Raw genomic sequence first — 19,318 nt, 5'->3', positions numbered from 1 at the left:
GACAGAGAGGTGCTTTTATCTAAAGGCACAGTGGGGGCGCGGGCATTTTAGGTCAGTGGTAGGGCTTTTGTCTAGTGTGTTTGAAGCTCTGGGTCAGTCTCCAGCCAACAAGACCAAATAAGCAACGAAGGCGCCTTTCCCCATCGCTTCCGCTCATGTCAGGGATCACAAGACCTGATGTGTCTGGTGGAAAGTTATTTTCTGGCTGTGGCATTAGGAATTCCTGGCCATTAAGTGGAGAATGTCTGTGCTGCTGTTACACTCGTCTTTTTATTTTTTATTTTTTTATTGAGCCGGCACATCCGTGGACAGTGTGCACAATGTGCCCGCCTCCACACCAGCCCCGCTCTTTGTTAGCCTGAACTTTATACTGTGGCTTCCTCCTTGGCTGGGTCATCTCTTCATTACAAACAGAAACATCTGGAAAAGTAGGGGGACAATGCTACAAGGTACAGCCTGTACTCCTCACGAGACCAAACTGTAGCTAACACTTACCCTGTTTGCTTATAATTTGGAAAATATTTTAGATATAACAGTTATGCTTTGGGTATAGTCTCTGTTGGGTTACAGCGTCTCACCATTTATCTAAAGTGACATATTCCTAAGAAACTAGGTGTCACTCTCGATGTCCCCACCTCAGCGTCATCTGTCACTCGGGGAACCTCATTTCCTATCTCTAAAATTATTGCTTGTTCTTCTGTTTTTGTTTTGTTTTTCAAGACAGGATTTCTCTGTGTAACAGAAGCTTTGCTGTTTCAGAACTTCCTTTGTAGACCTGGCTGGTCTTACCTGATTTCCAGCTTACTGGAAATGAGATCGGAAGGCTTGATTAGATTCCAGAGGAACATTCTTGGCAGGGATCTTTCCGGGGTGGTGCTGTGCCCTTCAAGAGATGGCACGCCACGTCCATTGTTACCGCTGTGAAGTGTGCTGGCTGAGCTGGGGTGGCAACAGACACGGCCTTCCTTAAGAAGCACTTGCTTCCTCGCAGCTAGTACTTAATCTATAAGGCAGATTTTCTTTTTGGAACCATGAAAACCAATTCTTCCCGGTCAGTCTTCCACCCATGGCTTTGGCGGCCATTAACGCCCAGATTTCTTTCTTTCTTGTTTGTAGAATAATTGTGTTCTAGGTCCATTTCAGTTTGTTCTTTCACAGAGAGAGTTGTGTTTATTCTCACAAGGGTTCATTTGTAAGCTCAGATGATCCATGGCCCTCCTTGACCTTAAATCCACTGTGGGAAAACTCCGCTCTATGATGTCTTAGCGTGAGACTCAGGGTTTAGGCAGGAGACAGGAAGTCCTTGGTGATGTACTAGCGTAGGAGTACTGAGTGGCAGAATGGATACCGACCCCTGCCGAGTGTAAGCACCTGTATTGCTGGAGCAAGGAAGGAAGTTCGTTTTCAGCCAGTGACCAAAGTTCAAACTGAAGAAGGCTGGTGTAAACTTTGCACTAGACCCTCACTTAACTACGTGTCTGTGCATTGGGCATTTCTGTGTGCTTGCACACTGGGCATTTCTGTGTGCTTGCACACTGGGCGTTTCTGTGTGCTTGCACACTGGGCGTTTCTGTGTGCTTGCACACTGGGCGTTTCTGTGTGCTTGCTCTGGCATTTTGAAACAGATCACCCTCGGAATTGAGAACCCTGATGATCCTGACTCATTTGTGGGGGGAAGTTGGGAGTGGGCTTTCTCCAGAGCTCCCGAGAGCACGTGCTCAGGCTCCAAACCCAAAAGGCTCCTTTTTTGGCACGGCGGCATCTTTGTGTGTCGGCATCTTAGGAATCTGGGGGAACCATATAAAGATCAGAAATGAGTCTGGCCTGAGAGGCTCCCTCTGACTTGGTAATTCCAGTTCGTTGAATCCTGGCCCACTCGGATGAGACCATATAAAGAGGCTGCTTCCTGAGTTTCCCGCGCTCTGCCTCTCCCGGGTTTCTTTTTGTAGCATGCTGGTATTTCAGGACTGCAGCCGTGGTCACGTGCTCGCAACCCTCTACTCGCAGTCATTCCTGCCCTGGGTTTATTTTTGGAGACAGTACATTTTTGCTTCTCTATGCGGAGCTATGCGGGGTCCTGCCCCCTCCGCCCGGCAGCGGCAGCCCCAGCAGGCTATGATTAGTTCCCACACTCGAGATGTGGCTTGGTTTTCCAGAGAGAACAGAGGGATGCTGCTGTCACCAGGCCTCATTTCTGCCCTTCTTGGGGTTACATAATCCAAGAATCCTCTTTACAAAAAAGTGTGTGTGTGTGTGTGTGTGTGTGTGTGTGTGTGTGTGTGTGTGATGTCATCTGGCAGAAAGTCAGCCAAAGTTGGAAATGGCTTTTCTGACTGATGTCTTGGGGTCTTACCTCTGGATCTCAGAGCAGAGTCGTTTGAAGGATAAGCTGGGACTTTGGAATTTGAGGGTCAGTCCTCTCTTCTGGCGTTGAAAATCATTGGAGCTGTATATTCTTTCCTCCCCAACACAGGAATAACATCACTGTCTCGTTCAGAGCACCTGTAGGAACAGAGCGTGCTAGCCTCCCAGGTGCTCCCAGGCAAGTTCTGCACTTGATGGACTCCAGGGAAGCAGGGTGGTAACTGTCTTCTTAGCCTGCCTGAAGCCTGGGGGTCTCCTTCCAAGGAGGGACCCCCGCAAACTCTTTCCCCTTTAAATGAATGGGTCATTATGGAGAGAACTCAGGCATGTACGAGCTAAGAAAAAAAAATGAGTCACACATTCATGTCTCTTCTGGTCCTATCCAGACCTGAAGGGCAGGATGGAGAGGGATCTGTGGCCCCCGCGGGAGAGGAATGACTGCAGCTGGGGCTCAGAGCACCGAGCTGGGTAGGACCTTCAGGACTGCAGGACTCCTGCCTCTGAGCTGTGACCTTCAGGAAGGAAAGGCATGTGGGTCTCAAAAGGAACGTTAGGAGTGGCCTAGCCTCAGGTTGTCCTGTGTTTCAGCTTGTTCCTAGAAGGTCTTGGGACTCTTAGAGATGGAGATTCTTGGGTGCCTAGATGTCACCAGAGCTTCCAGGAAGGGCATCAAGGCAACCAGAGGATGGACAGTCCATGTAGAAGAAACTTTCTGAAACTGCACTGTCTGAAGCCAGTCATCTACTTCCATGTCAAGTAGACCATCTGCACTTAGTTTAAGAAGCGGCAGTGCCAGCAGGGTGCACCTGACATCACTTGGCTTGCATTGTCAATGCTCAGGATGCGTCCCCAGGATATTCCCAGAATCCCTGACCATGACATTGATGGAGCTACAGCATTTGCTCTTGCTGGTATCACTATCACGTCACTATCCCTGCTGTCACATACACACACCCTTGGGTTGTGTGTCTATCTGTCTGCCTGCCTGCCTTTTCCAGTGCTGGGAATCAGATTCAGTTAGGCAAGTGCTCTTCTCGTGAGCTGCACTGAAGCCCTTCTCACGCATTTCTCAATCCAGGGCAAGACTCACTTTCTCCATATTGCTTCCCTGACTTGGCCTTCCTTTGCGTGTCCTGGGTTGGCACCATTCTCTTTGCCCTTCAGCTGTGTGCCGAGTCCTGGGAACATGCTTGTCAAAGCAGTTTTTAAGATGCCCCAGGACAAAGTGGCTTCATGAGCCAGCCACCAGGGTGACAAGAAAGGGCAAAGCTTCCTGGAGCTCTCCTGTGCCTAAGGGGAGGTCTCACCTCAGCCTCAGCTCTGCCTCCCTGGAGCATTGCGGCTCCCTGAACTCATGTCTGCACTGCCACCATTGTGGCCTCCTGGGTTTACCTTCAACCTGATGTGTGTTCACACAGATTTCACCCAGACCTGAAGTTTGCCTCCTGTTGGCCTCATTGAACTAGGAATATCTGAAGACAAGGATGGCATAGTTTTCTGTCTCTGCACCAGGATAGTGCCCAGGGAATGAAGTTGAACCCTGCAGAAGACTCCGTGTAATTTGGAATAGCGGGTAATGAAGTCTGTCTCATTCAGCCAGGATGTTTACGTGACCTTGACAGGACTCCCAGGCCTGGAGACCATTTTCCAGTTCTTGGTCTCAGTAATCAACCCAGAGTGTAAACATTCCCCACCAGGAGATGGACCTCTCCCTCTGAATGCGCAGGTTCCAGTTCTGCAGACTGCTGAGTCCTGCCTGTCCCTCATTACCTCCTACGGTACTAGCCTGTCTGTCAACACAGCTTGGTTTAGAACAGCCATGGAAATCCAGCTCCCAGTGTGTCTAGGAGGGTATTTCGGAAAGGTTAACTGACAGAGGGTGCAAGCACCAGTCGTGGGTGGGGAAGGAGAGAGCAAGCTGTGCAGATGTACTCATCTCTCCTCATGATGACAGGATGCAGTGTGAGCTGTCCCACTCTCTGTCCACTGCGTCTTCCCTGACACAATGGCCCGCACCCTCAAACGAACTACCAGCTAAAGCTTACCCCCTTTCTGTTAAGTTTCTACCATCCTCCACGCTGCCAACTGAGCCATCGAAGAGAAGCACCCAGTATGTCTCTTGTCGGCTGATTCTTACGAGAAGTGGGAAGGCACGCGTGTGCCTCCTGACTGCCCCAGCGCCCCCTGAGCTTAACCAAGACCCTAGTGGCGGGAGTCCTGTTGCCTACCTATCTTTCCAGAGGTCTCCTCGCGTACCCCCTCTCCTAGATGCTCCAGTGTTTGAGGAAAAGGAGGAGCAGCCTCCACCATGGTGTATATTATGTCAGCTCTGGGAGGTTTCTGCCATTTGTGAAGAAAAACTTTGATTTTAGAGCTAGATGTCAAGCAGCTGGGCTTGGAGGACCAGCTGCTATGCGGCAGGCTTGTTTCTCAGTCAAGGGCGCCATTCTGTGACTGGTAAAAGAACGGTGGCTGTGACCCATAGGAGGGGAAGCTCTTTGCTCGCCCCAGTGGCCATGGCTTCCTGGGGCCTGGTTAGAGGTGAAGCCTCTCACCTTAGCTGCAGTGACTGAGGAGATCTGGCCTGCCTGAAAGGAGTCTGGCTTTAATTTTCCCTCAAATGATTGTGTGTTTGATTATGGTCTGGTCTTTCCTGTGTGACAGTAGTCATGGAGCTCTGGCACTGTTCTATGCACTTAGCCGTCCTGTCAGCAGGCCGCTCCCTCTCCATTTGAAGGGATTACTCAAAAGCCACATTTCAGAAGTCTGTTATCACCTCTGCTCCTTTTCTATGCACCTTCCTTTCCCAGGTCAGACTTGCCCTCCCATCGTCCCTGTGACCACATGCAGAGTAGAGGAGAGCCAGTACCCAAGAGTCAGTCTCCTCCTGACCTGTCCTGGGCTCCTGGCATCTTACAGAAAAGCTCCCCAACAGACTGGGTGCTCCCCATACTTTACCATCACAGGCTTTGCTTGAGTTCATCCTGTCTTTCCCGACACCTGAAGCAGAGAAATGTTTGGAGACCACACACCCAGGTGTTGGCTGCACCAGCCTCAGGGAGTGCGGTTTAGACTAGGCCATGGTTCTCAACCTTCCTGATGCCACGGCCCTTTAGTACAGTTCTTTATGTTGTGTTGACCCCCCAACCGTAAAATAACTGTCATTTTTCTACTGTTATGAATCCTAATGTAAATATCTGATGTGCAGGTTGCCTGATATGGGACCCCCATGAAAGGACCATTAGACCCCCAAAGTGGTTGCAACCCACAGGTTGAGAACCACTGAACTAATTAATGGTTACGTCAAAGTGTGTTCATTCTGCCCACTGGACACGCCAGAAAAGATCACACTGCCTGTTTTTTCTCAGAAACTGCATAGCCTCCCTCTCCCCATTTCTGGTAAGCAGCAGCAGAACAGAGAATTCTGTACCAGGGATAAAAACAGTGCCACAGTACAGTATCAACAGAAGGAACATTAGCAGGAAGGAGCCAGAGGTAAGGACAGGTGAGGGACCGGCCACGTGTGTCCCCTGCTCCCGGGGATGCTCCTGCTCAGCCTGAGTATTACCGGATATTCCAGTTTGTCAGGACAGCTGGAAACTGACTTGTAGTGTGGAAACCTTCCAGTTCTTAGATGGTATCATAAACTGAAAACAAGCAAAAGAAACTGTGAGGCCAAACAAAACACGATAACTAATTAATGTCCACACCGCATCGACTCAGGGAAAACGGGGCCATCCTCCGGTAGGTAGGCTTTTTCGATTTTTAAGAGACTTATGTGCATGCGTGCGTGAGCATGTGTGGGTGTGAACCTGTGCACATGCGTGAAGGCCTGAATAGGGTACCAGGTGTCCTTCTCCATCACTCCCTACCTATTTCTTTTTTTTCTTTTTCTTTCTTTTTTTGTTTTTTGGTTTTTCGAGACAGGGTTTCTCTGTGGTTTTGGAGCCTGTCCTGGAACTAGCTCTTGTAGACCAGGCTGGTCTCGAACTCACAGAGATCCGCCTGCCTCTGCCTTCTGAGTGCTGGGATTAAAGGCGTGCGCCACCACCGCCCGGCCCTACCTATTTCTTTTGAGGCAGGGACTTCCCCTGAGCCTGAAGCTGGAGTTTTCCTGGCTGGGCTGAAAGCCAGCCGGCCTCAGTCATCCCTGCATCTCCACTGTCTGCAGAGATGGGGTTAGATGTGTGCACGAGATGCCCTGATTGTTATTTGGGTGCTGGGATTTGAATTCTGGTTCTTATGATTAGAATAGCAAGCATTCTTAGTCACTGGACCATTTTTCTAGCCTACCCCACCCCCTTTTTGAGATAGTGTCTCTCTGTGTAGCCCAGGCTGGACTTGAATTCATGACTCAGCCTCCCAAGTGCTGACATTATAAACATGCTTTGCCTTGCCTGGCCGTAAATCAGTTTAAAACATCTCAAGGGGGCTCAGTGTGGGTCAGTTCTGTTCATACGTTTGTGCCTTCAACATATTGTCTTATGCATGGCAGGAGACAAGACAAGGTCCTTTCATTCTGCATATCACTTGGGTCCCTCTGCCTATTTAGAGAGGCCCTGCCTGCTCTGTGCTGTCTGAAGAAGCCCCCTTACCTCCGCAGCTCAAGCCTGGATTCCTGGGGCAAGAAATCAAGTTGATTCTTTGTGGTTGTTTGTCTCACTGTGTCATTCAGGCTAGCCTCAAACTTGGAATCCTCCTGCTTCAGCCTCTTGAGTGCTAGGATTAGGGGCATGCGTCATCGGACCTGGCTCTACTTACTTCTGCCTGGGTCCAGTACACTGGGATTCAACCAGCTGTGTCTAAGGGAAAGCAGGGCATGGGATACATGGCTGCTTCTTCCAGCCCATAGGTGGACTGAGAAGCAAGGGCGTCGCCCCTTAGTACATCGTTGGGTCTCCCCGTACCACCTCTGTGGACAGAAGGTAGACGTTTTCTGCTTCTGTATTTAAGATGCCTTTAAGTGGGATCGGCTTGCAGGGCCTTCCTCTGCCTCTGTTGCCAGCCTCTAATGTAGAAAGCTGATTTTTTTTCCCCCAAGTGTCCCTTACATTTTCCAAGTGCTCAGTGAGGTGTGGGTGTTTTATTCCATGGCTTGGATCCTTCTCAGTCATTTCCAGCAGATCCTGGCTCCTACCACAGAAAGACCCTGTATGTAAATGGGACACTTGTTTGCCAGGCTGCGGCACTGCTAAGTTGGTAGGAAAGAAAACTGATCACCATGTTAAAAACAAACAAACAAACAAATAACAGAAACAGGCTGAGTGATAATGGTGCACACCTTTAATTCCAGCTGAATCTCTGTGAGTTTGAGGCTAGCCTATGATGTGGGAAGTCCTCCTGTATATGTGTTGCTTTTATTGGTTAATGAATAAAGAAGCTGCTTTCAGTCAGTGACTCAACAGAATATAGCCAGGCTGAAAAAGATATATATATATAGAGAGAGAGTAGATGGAGTCAGAGAGAAGCCGGAGACAGATGTGCTGGAACCTTGCTGGTAAGCCACACTCATGTGGTGATACACAGATTAATAAAAACAAAAAGCTTAAGCTATTGGCCAAACAGTATTGTAATTAATACAAATTTCTGTGTGATTATTTTGGGTCAGAGCATCTGGGGAACAAACAAGCAGCCTCCACCTAATGTAGGCCTCTGTGTGTTTCTTTGGGACTGAATGGCTGCGGGACCAGGAGGAACAGAAAGCTCCGCCAACAAGCCTGGCCAATAGAGCAAATTCCAGGATAGCCAGGGCTACACAGAAAAAACAAAAAACAAAAACCTGTCTTGAAAAAGACCAAAACAACAACAAAACATAAAAAAACATGAAGGCATGCAGGCATATTGAGAGGGTGTTTGCATCAAACGGTCCTGTTAGACTTCAGAAAGGAGGGCACAGTGACATGACATTTCGGTCCAGGGGTCAGCAAACCACATCCTTCCCCTCACAGTTGGCCTGCTGCCTGGATTTAGACTTTCTGTTTTGTTTTTGAAAGTCAGCTATACTGTTTGCCTTAATATCAGAACTGATTTTCTCGACAATGTCAGAGTTCAGTGGTCACACCAGAGATAGTGTGGCCCATGAAAGAGATACTTGCCTCCTAGTCCTTCATAAAAGTTTGCCGACCCCTGTCGCAGCCCATTCATCAGAACGCCTCTCCAGACTAGAATTTTATGAAGTTCTTGGAAAAAGAAAACTGAGATTTCAAAAAAACATTCCTGGAAGAATGCTGTGTAATTCAAAATAGGGCGTGTTCTGGGCTGTTTCACTGGCTCAGGTGTTTTAGAAGCTTGCTATTGGGTGGTATTTTTATTTCCACCACTCTGGTTAAGAATTTTTCCGGTAGGCTTTGTGGCCGTGCCCATTCTAGGGGAGTGCTTCCTGGCCAAATGGCCAGCACCGTGTTTATGTCCGCTAAGCAAACCTTACTCTTAAATCTTCATTTTATTACTTTTATTCTTATAAAAGTAATATAAATAGGCCATTAGAAGTCAGAAAATTGGTAACAGCACAGGGAAGGGCAATTTAAATTGCCCTTGGTTGGGAGTCCCTATTATGTGTATAGAGCTAATGAACTAAGTAAAAATATTTGTGGCCATTTGCAAAATCAGATCCTTATTCCTGCTGTTTTGAAATGTTTTTAAATTAATGTATATGAACTTTGATATTTTTATAACATAGTTTTACATTATTTGCATATTATTTTGTATGTATCCTTTTATTTAGTTTCTTATTGCTGTCTGTTTTGGTTGTTGACAAGTGTTGGTTACACAGAAATGAAATATTCATCTGTGTTTATGTCCTTGTGATAATTTCTGGGTTTAGAATTGCTGTCTTAGGGCTGGAGAGATAGCTCAGCAGGCTTCTCTTCCAGAAGACCTGGGTTCCATCCCCCTAGCACCCATGTGGTAGCTCATAACCATCTGTTAACTCCAGTTCCAGGGGATCTGATACCCTCTTCTGGCCATTGCTAGGCCTTGCACACATGTGGTATACAGACATACATTCAGGCAGAACATCCATCCCCCCCCCCCCCCCCCCGAAAGTAAAACCAAAGAAATCTTTAAAGAGAAAAAAAAAAAAAAGGATTACTGCCTTAACAGGCATAAGCAGGCTGGAGAGATGGCTCAGGAGGTAAAACATCAGGTCCTCAGAACCCACATAAGAAGCTGGACATGGTAGCGTGGTCCTGCAACCACAGGGAGGGAAAGACAGGTAGAGCCTTGCAGCTCATTGCTCAGCCAGCCTAGCCTGATCAGTGAAATCCGGGTTCAGGGAGACCTTGTCTAAAGACGTCAGTGAGGAGAAAAGCTGAGGAGAGACACCCAGTGCCGCTTTGGGCCTCCGTACATGTGAACATATTCCCTACCCCCCACATACATGCACACACCACATGTATACACACACACACACATACGCATGCATGTACACATGCACGTGTGCACGCTGGAAATGCAGCTCACTGGTAGAGTTTGTACTTAGCATGAATGAGGCCCTGGGTTTATTTTCCAGACCTGAAAAAAAAAAAAAAGAAAAGAAAAAGAAAAACAAAAAACAAAACCTTGAGTATTTTAAGTCTTCAGTAGACGGCTGCCAGCTGTCCATCAGGAACAGTGTGCTGATCTCCACACCCACCACACGGGATGATGGGATGGTTTCCATAGGAAATTAGAATTTATTTTCATATTTTTATTGGGGAAGTGCTTCAGTGGGCTAACTTGGTTCAGGTGACCTGAACCTGGTGCTCTGTGGTATTGGGAGGCACAAGCCGAGTGACTGCTGTCTCCTCTCACACAGACTCCCCCACCAAAACCACCTCGACGGCAGGGAGGCTGGGCCGACGACTCCATAAAGGTGTCAAAGTGAGTACACAGCTCCCAGGGATAAGTTGGGGTGGGTAGGGCGCTATGGAAATGGGGACGGGGACGGCATGCCTGTGTTGTCATTTTTGTAACCTTACTGAGGCAAATCACATGCTTTTTAAGAATACAATCTAATTGTTCTTAGTTCTGCACCTGTTGCCTGGTCAATTTTAGGACATTTTTCTCCCATCCCATGAAATAATCCCTGTACCTCTTAATGTCCCTTTTCCACGAAACCCCAACTTCCCACCCATTGGCAGTAGTTGCTGTCTCTGACTTGCTTCTTCTGAGGTCTGTGTCAGTGGGCCCTGATTTATTCCATCCTTTATGACTCCTCTCTTGCTTGACTGGCCGTTTTCAAAGTCCAGCCCTGCTCTGTTCTTCATCTCTCCAGCCTGCTGGAATTGCCCATTAGTTTCTTGGATGAACTCTGTAGCAGAATGTAGTCTGCATTGGGCGTAGATCATTCATTCGTGAAGAGCGGGACAGGTGTCCCCTCACTGCCTTGTTGGCATCTCATGTTTATCATAAGCCGGTGCTGGGAGCTGGTGGGAACACTGGCCCATGATAACTCAATATTGTCTTATTCTCTCCTCTCCTTTGGAGCTCCTAGAAGGAGCAACCAGTGCCACAGGCCCGTCACATCCCTTTTTGGTTGTGTGGGGCTGTGAATTCTGGGTCTGTTCTTAGCCAGCTGGATAAGGTTGAGCGAAGCATTCAGCATCCTTGAACCTCTGGATGTCAGTGCTAATAGGGTGGTGCAGGGGTTGAAGCAACAAGACCGGTGCTGCTGTGATAGCCAACCCCTTTCTCACCCCAACCATTCATCCTTAAGCCAGAGACCTTGTGGTTCCATGTCGAGTGATGGCAGAGCATGGTGATCGGGAGGCACAGATCCTGGAACCAGAATGCTTAGTTTCAAATCCTGACTCTGCTCCGTGTTACACCACAGAGATGCTGAGCAGGTGATTAAGCTCTATGGCTTCTGTTTCCTCATCTCTGCATCAGGGTTAAGTAGCTCTTACTTCAGTGAACTGATGTGAGGACCACATTGGTTCATAGACGAGAAAGAAGCATTTAGGAGGCACTAGGTAGATGCTGCTGCTGCTATGGGATTATTGGGCTTCTTTCCTTCATCCCTTCACTGATGGCTTTGACAGTATTTTCCCTAAAGGTGTTCTGGCAGACAGTGCTGTCTATGCCTCTCCTCGAAGGGTCGTCTGGGAGTACTTCTAGGTCTAGAAAATGAAGGGTTGTTTTGAATGTCAATGTTTTAATCTGAGTTAGCATTAGGTGTCTTAGCACAGGCATGCCAGGCTTCCAAAGCTTTACTCCAAGGAGATTTTATGGGATTTGTTTGGTAGGGTTTTGTGTGTTTGTTTGAGGCAGGATCTCACTATATAACTCTGAGTAGCCTGGAACTTGCTCTGTAGACCAGGCTGGCCTAGAACTCACAGAGATCCCCATGCCTCTGCCTCCCACATGCTGGTATTAAAGACAGGCACCACCATTGTTGGGTTTGTTGATTTTGTTTTTGAGAGAGAGTACCATATGGCCCAGGCTGGCTTTGAGAAAGCTCAATATGTAGCTAAGGATGGACCTTGAACTTTTATGGTCCTCCTGCCTCTACCTCCAGAGTGTTGGGATTACAGGCGTGCAGCACCACACCTGGCTTACACAGTGTTGGGAGTCAAACCCAGGGCTTTGTGTACTGCTAGACGAAAGAACACCAACTGAGCTATGGCCCCAGTGTGATGAGCGATTTTCAGTCTAGACGGAGATGGACCTCTTGGGCCATCCATGATAGTACCCATGTCTCTGGGAAGGTTCCCAAATGACATCTCTTAAGTCAGTTCCCACTTCTGCCTGATTTGCAGACTGACTGTCACGTGGCAGCTGGTCATCCCTGATCTTGCCCATAGGAATCCACTCACAGCCGTGGGCATCTGATTCAAAAACACCTAGCACTAACTTCTGTGGCCCTGTCCACTTAGGGATGTCATTTAGCCCTATAAGATCAGTAATAGGACAGAGCTGCCCTGAGGCTGGAAGACACAGCACAGGAAAAGCTCTCAGCTCAGGGGCCTGCCCAGCCGGGTGCTACAGTTTATAGTGTGTGCAATGCCCCAATTTGATTCCCAATGTCACAGGAAACAACAGCAAAATTCTAACACTGATGCTTAAAACTATGGTGATTGGTGATAGCATGGCCCTCTCTTAGTTCCAGGATTATAAAATAAAGCCTGGTGGTGGTGGCTCATGCCTTTAATCCCAGCACTCAGGAGGCAAAGAGAGGTGGATCTCTGTGAGTTCGAGGCTAGCCTGGTCTACAAGAGCTAGTTCCAGGACAGGCTTCAAAACCTACAGAGAAATCCTGTCTCAAAAAACCAAAAGAAAAAAAAAGAAAAAAAAAAAAAAAAACAAAAACACCAAACAAACCAACAAAATAGGAGGGTGTCTCTTGGGCAGTGCTGGTTGCCACCTGCATGCAGCTCCTGCTGTGAACCTCTGGTTTTCTTTAGTTCTGGGGTGGGTGGCTTCCAGGCTGAACAAGTTTGGCTGCAGCTGGGTTTTCTGGATTCTCGGAGTTTGATTCATTGTGTAAGCCAGTTAATCCAGGCTGGTCTGACACGAAGAAAGCTGTTGGGCATTTTCCTAGCCCTCGTCTTTAGTCCCATTTTACAGATGGATCCAGTGGAGTGGAATGGCTGTAAGCTGTCAGGGGAAGTGCTCTCTCTGCTCAGAACTCCCTGCTAAAGGTGTGATTACAAATCAAGTTGTTTTTAATTCCTTGCATTAAGTCTTATATGTAAGGTAGACCAAAACTTTATTCACTGCACCAGTGGGGTGGCCACTTGCCAAGGTTATTTAAGACACATATAAAGCCTGGTGATGGAGCAAGTGATGGAGACCCATGCCTTTAATCCCAGGACTTGGGAGGCAGAGGCAGACAGATCTCTGTGAGTTCGAGACCAACCTGGTCTACAGAACAAGTTCCGGGACTGGCTCCAAATCAAACCCTGTCTCGAGAAACAAAAACAAACAAACAAACAAACAAAAAACCACAGACACACACAAAAATTACATCGTCTTAAAGAGTAGCAGTCTTAGAGTAGACATTACCTGTAATTAGAATTTCTTTGAGTAGTTGTCTTCAAAATAACACATTTAGAGATTTTCTTGGCCCAGGGATATAGCTCAGTGAAAGAGAATTTTCCCAGCTCAAGGTTCTGTCCCCAGCACTAGAACAGAGTAAAAAACAGCAGCAGGACGTGTTTCTTTGCAATCCTTTGCACCCCTTCTTCCCACTGCTTCTCCCTCCATGTCCCTCGTCCTCTGTATTATTCCTGAACCATTCCAAAGTAAGTTGTAAATGCTGTGACATTTCTCCCTTTATACTAAAGTTCACATCTTCCAGTGTAGTCACAGAATCTTGATCACTGGTCACTTAATAGTATCGGATACGCCATTTACATTTAAATAGCCCTATTTGTCCTTCTGTGTCTTCTTAGCTCTGGAATCCAGTCAGAATGCACACATTATACTAACTAGTTCTATCCCTCTTCCCTCCCCTCCTCTCTCTATCTCTCTCCCTTTTTTCAGGGGAAAAGACAGGGTCTTTATAACCTAGCCTCAAACCCATATCTGTCATCTAGCCTCAGCCTCTCAAGTGCTACAATTCCAGGTAGATGCCACCAGGCCCAGCTTCTTCTCCTTTTTTACCCCATAACAGTTCCCATTACTGTGGAATCTGTGGACTGTCCGAGGCATCCAGGCCAGCCGTCTCACAGAAAACTGTCTTTAGTTTCTCCAATTTGTCATGATTAGATTCATGTTGAAGGTTTGGGAAAGAACAGGTGTTACTGTGCACTTGCACCCGCATCTCATGCGAAGGCACAGGACTGTGCTGGCAGTATTGAGTGTGACTGCTCAGCCTTGTTGAGGACCTAGAGAGCTTCCCCTCGGAAAGTTCTGTTTTTCTCCAAGAGTGAATAGTGGTCAATTTGGTTGCCTTAGGGCGCTGCACGGAGTCTGCTCTCCACAACTTTTTCCCTAGCAGCTTTAGTGTCTACTGGTGTTTTTTGCATGAACCAGACTGATCTAGTGAGTACCACAGTGCAGGGTGTGCTTCCTGGCCCGGGAGAGCTAGATTCTAATCAAGGATATCAGGCATCTCTAGTCAATAAGTCGGGAATCGTCCAAGGAGCACAGGCAAGAGGGAGGCAAATGGCGTGGGTGGTGCTCGCCATGTGACATCAGAAGACAGTGACAAGGCCAGGGACCACCTTGCAGAGTAGATGTGGGTCAAGGTAGTTGGATTCTGACAGAGATGGTGAGAATGTTTTGGTTTAAGATTTGGTGTTGAGAGGAAGGCAGCCTCCTCCTTAGGCGGTTGGTCAAAGAATTCGTGCTGGAAAACAGTCTGCTTGCTTTTGAAGCTCCTGGGATAGTAATGGCTGCGTGGCACAACACTTCTGACACAGTCTGGCTGCTTTTAGGAATTGCCAGATACCTGGAGCTCAGACAGTGCACAGTTCCGCTGGTCTTTCTGGGGACAGGATGTCTAAGGTCAGACGGCAGCGTGACATAGTTCTTGATGAGGGGCTCTTTCTGGGTAGGTCCGCTTCTGTTCCTCTCTCCCCTTGTGAGCGCTCCATCCTTGTGACCCCAGCCCTGCCCAATTGCCACCTGCAAACACCATCATCACCTTAGAGATTTGGGGTTCATCATAATAATATGGGAATGGGGTGCAGACAGCTCCTGGCTGTGACAAACTCAGGTAGGTTCCATCAGTGAAGGGGGACAAATGACAGTGTCAGACAGCTACCTGTATTCTGTGGACAGAAGAGGGCTGTTTGCCTCTGACTAGTGAGCTCGGAGCCAGCATACATGAGAGCCTGAGGTACCTTTGTTCGGCGTGTGAAACACTCCCAAGACAGAGTAGAGCATCTGTGGGCCTTGGCCCTGGGAGGTACCGTGTCCCGGAACTCGGGCTCACTCCAAGGTACAGAGCAGGACTGACTTGAGGAATAGCTTAGGACCTGCATTATTATCTGCCCCTTCTGGCCTGAAAGTAGTAGCTCTGCCAGAGGCGCCATCTTGGAGTCCGCTGCCTGAGGTTGTCTGGATGAGGACACTGAAAGTGTTGATGGGTCCCCGGCATGGCCGTGGTGATAAGAGTTGAGCGCAGGGAAGCAGACCTGGGGAGGAGAAGGCCTTCTGACTAAGTTTTGTCTCAAAGTGTCTGTTTTTGGGTTTGTCCCTGCATTGATCTGCAAGGGAATGAGGCAAGTAATGGCCCCTCGGGGACTTTCAGGACTTTGCTCTCAATGTCAGCCGTCATTTTCAATCACCCTCTCCCTCCCAGCCATTAATTTTGGCCCAGGATCATGGGGACTTGTCCATCTATCACTCCTAATTGACACTAAATGATCTGTCAGTTTATTGATGAACGGCAGGAGTGGAATTGTCACAATATATTTTACTTTCCAACAACTCCTCCTGACAATTTTACCTTGTCCATCTCGCTCTGCTCACATAAATCTCCATTGGCCGCTCATTCCTCCTCGCGGGCTGTTCTGGTGCCAGCCACTTCCACACCATCTGCACGTGTCAAGGACATCAAGATGGCGGGGGAACTGCTGCACGCTGGTCCCGAGGTTACCCCCTTCCCTCCTCCTCCTCTTCCTTCTCTCTCTCTCTCTCTCTCTCTCTCTCTCTCTCTCTCTCTCTCTCTCTCTCTCTCTCTTTTAATGGCATAGATGTTCCAAGAATGCTAAAGGGCTCTGTCCTCTCCCTCTATGTCATTGCATATTGGAGTCTCTACCTTCTTGTTAGCAGCGAGTAGTTAATTCTTATTAGGTTACAGAAGTGTGAAAGGCAAAGACTCACCAGACTGGAGGGCTCGGCGGTCTCCGAGCACAGCCAGAGACATGGGCTGTGTCCTCGCATCCCAGCCGTGTCACAGCCTGCCCAGCCCCACCACAGCCCGCTCGTTAGGAAGGTGTCGCAGGTGCAGGCTTGCTGGAGCTCCCCTCTGGGTGCTGTGCGTGGCTCCGGGGATGCAAGTCTGCATCCTACGATCTTCTGCCCTTGGGCCTATACCAGACCTAGATGTGGACAAGCCGTGAGGCTGACTGTGCTTGTGAGAAATCTTCTCCATCCCTTCCAGCTTGCCGCTCTGTTGTTTCATTTAGTTGCTCCACGACTTGAAAGATGGGAAATTGCTGGGTTAGACTTAGGTACGGGTAAACAGTTCGTCTGACGAAGACGTTCGTGTGGATACGAGTCCCTGGCAAGGAGAGCAACGTGACAGGATTGTTGACTTCCTCCCGCCTGCTGGAGCTCATTTTTGTTAATTGATAAGGACTGTTTTCCTTTATTAACCACCATGCTATTTTATGCCTATCAAAATTAATAACAATTCCTTAATGTTATCTGATACCCAGATCATATTCAGTTATTTTCATTGCAGTAAAGATGTCTTGGTGGAGTTGGGCTATAAAAAGGACAAATCAAGGTCCACACTTTGCTTAGTTGTTGCCCTTAGCTTCTTAGGTTTGCTGCACCTCTCACTTTTCCCAAGTATTTTGCTTTTTTTGCTGGGTGGAGAGCAGACTGTAAGACACTTAGCCTGAGAGTATCCTGTATTTTGGATTTGGATCATTTCTTTCAGAGTTGTGGTGTTTAAATGGTTTCTTTATTTCCCCATGGTCCTGTTCCAAGGAAGAGTTATAGCTAGGTCTAGCTGGTACTTCAAGCTATGTGCACTGTTGTGGTTGAGGGCTGGGAGTGAGGGGGCCGGGTGTGGGAGTCCTGGGTGTGGGGGGCCCAGGAGTGAGGGGGTCTGGGTGTAGGGGGGCCTGGGAGGGTCCTGTGTGTGAGGGGGGGTCTGGATATGTGTTGGGGGACTTGGGCGGGGAGGTCTTGGGGTTCCAATGTGGAGGGGTCTGGGAGGGCCCAGGTGTGGGGGGGCCCGGGTGTGGGCAGTGCAGATATGGGAAGGTACGGCCAAAGGGTGGGCACCGGTACCCACTTACTCCACTCTAAGTAATCCATGGTCAATGGAGTTAGTCATATATGCCCCTCCACCCTACCATCCCATCAGACTCTTAATAGGTGCAGCATCCATTGGCCAGAGTTGCTTAAGGAAATCATTCCATTAAGTGTTATCACATGGTGATTTTTAAAATTTTTTCACTCCTTACAGAAAATTCTTCTGTTAAGAACTTGTCATTGATGATTTGATTGCCAAAGATATAACCTGTCCTTACTTTCCTGCCTCCTGGCCATTAATCTTTATTGTGTAAAAATTTCAAACCTGTGGTAAGGTTGTAGGAATGTCCAGTAGGTTAGTCACCTGTAAGATGACAGGGGTCCAAGGTTGAGTGCGATCAGGGGGGCAGATGACTGAGAAGGGAAGACCGTGTGTGTGTGTGTGTGTGTGTGTGTGTGTGTGTGTGTGTGTGTGTGGTGGGGGGAGGGCTTCTGCAGTCAACTTTTAAGATACTCTAAGCTTAGAAAAGATGGCTTTAGAGCCAAACACTGTCAAAACTTTTTAGCATACACCTTACATTTCTTTGTTCTATTGTGTGTCACTGTTCCTGGGAGACACAAAGAAGCGTCTACTCAGCCAAGCTAGGGGACTGGTGACTGACCGACCAGAGTAAGGTTACCACCCAAATACAACTTGGTGAACCAGTGTGTTGGATTGGGATTTCTTACAGGTGAAAGGGTGAGGGGACTTACTGGAACAAGAATTACTCAAAGACAACTACGTCAACAAAGCTTGCACCAGCATGGGTGACGACTCAGGAAAGCTGGGAGCCTGGAGCACACTGCATAGCCTTCGGGCAGGTCCACAGGTTGGAGAGGGTCTTTTCCAGCCAACTTGGCTGGACCGAGCCTCTTCTGGTGGCTCAGGTAGTTGTCCAGATAGCTCTGCTTGTCTGAGTGTCTCCTAGCCATCTTTACTGCTTGTATATGCTTCGGGATGGATGAATGAATTTGATCAGTTTCAGGGACTTCCTCCTGAATTGAGTTGTTGCCTCCTTGAATTTAAGGAGCTTCCCAAAGGGTGGAATCTTTCACCTCCCTTAGAGCACCTAGGACATAAGGAATCAATCTAGAAAGTTTTGTCCCTTGTGGAAATTGCTACAGTTTTCTTGACCAACACCCACAAAGAGTGAGTTCTCTTTTCCTCTATGTTTGTGTTCAAAGCCTCCTAGACTGACCAATGGTCGAGAAAGAGGTTTTTGTTGAATGAATTTAGAAAATCTTCGGCCAACCCAGGCTAGCTTCAAATACTTGGGAAGCTGAGCCCGGAAGATTTCAAGGCCAGCCTGGACAGCTTAGTGAGGCATTGCCTCCAAGTTGCAAAAGAGGCTAAAAGAAGCTGGGCACATAGCAGGACCCCAGGGTCGGTGCTTGGTTCTGCAAAAACAAGCACATGAATAAGCAAGCCCATAATTACTCCTAATTAATTTTTATCTACCTACATCCTTTATTGCTGGATATCTGTTATATTCAGTAGGACCCGAAGATAAACTAAACAACACCCAGACTGTATGCATTGAAATAACAGGCGGAAGACAAGGATCCTCACGGAAGTGGAGAAAGTGCGCCGACACATCAGGTCTTTCCACCCTGCCCCCCAGCACCCTATCCATCCATAGAGTTGGAAGGAGTGACAGTGGTCGGTGGATAATGGCAGAACAGGGTGCAGGTGAAGGAAGAGGCTGAGCTGCCCCTCCCCACTCAGCCCCACAGCCTACAGCAGGGAGCTACTTCCCAGGACTCTAACTGGTGTTGGGGAAGGCAAGCCCTGGAGATAGGGCCTCAGTCTGGTTTTCTGGGGTGGCCTATTGCATATTTGTGCAGAAAAGCGTAGGCTTAAAACTGAAGTATAACCAGGCTGAAGGAGGCTAAGAATTCCTAAAGGAGAGAAAGCAAAAGAAGATATGTGGAGGCTTTGCAAGTTCGCTTCATGTCTTTTATTTTATTTTATTTTGAGACAGGATTTCACTCTTTAGCCCAGGAACTCACTATATAACGAGGCTGGCCTCTGCCTCCTGTGTGGCGGGATTGCAGGCAT

The 19,318-nt window shown here is 48.1% G+C and overlaps 1 protein-coding gene across 1 annotated transcript in view; it reads left to right on the top strand.

Annotated features, from left to right (window-relative positions):
- Positions 1–19,318, top strand: part of Ift43 (intraflagellar transport 43) — a 78,974-nt gene that overhangs the window by 20,184 nt on the left and 39,472 nt on the right. Inside the window, exon 3 of the mRNA XM_057783027.1 lies at positions 10,160–10,224. Coding sequence (XP_057639010.1) covers positions 10,160–10,224 — 65 coding nt within the window. The remainder of the gene's footprint in view (positions 1–10,159; positions 10,225–19,318) is intronic.

This window comes from Chionomys nivalis, chromosome 10 (genome assembly GCF_950005125.1).
Source record: "Chionomys nivalis chromosome 10, mChiNiv1.1, whole genome shotgun sequence".
Taxonomy (NCBI): Eukaryota; Metazoa; Chordata; class Mammalia; order Rodentia; family Cricetidae; genus Chionomys; species Chionomys nivalis.
Note: the sequence above shows the minus strand (reverse complement) of the source record. Positions and strands in the feature narration are given on the sequence as shown.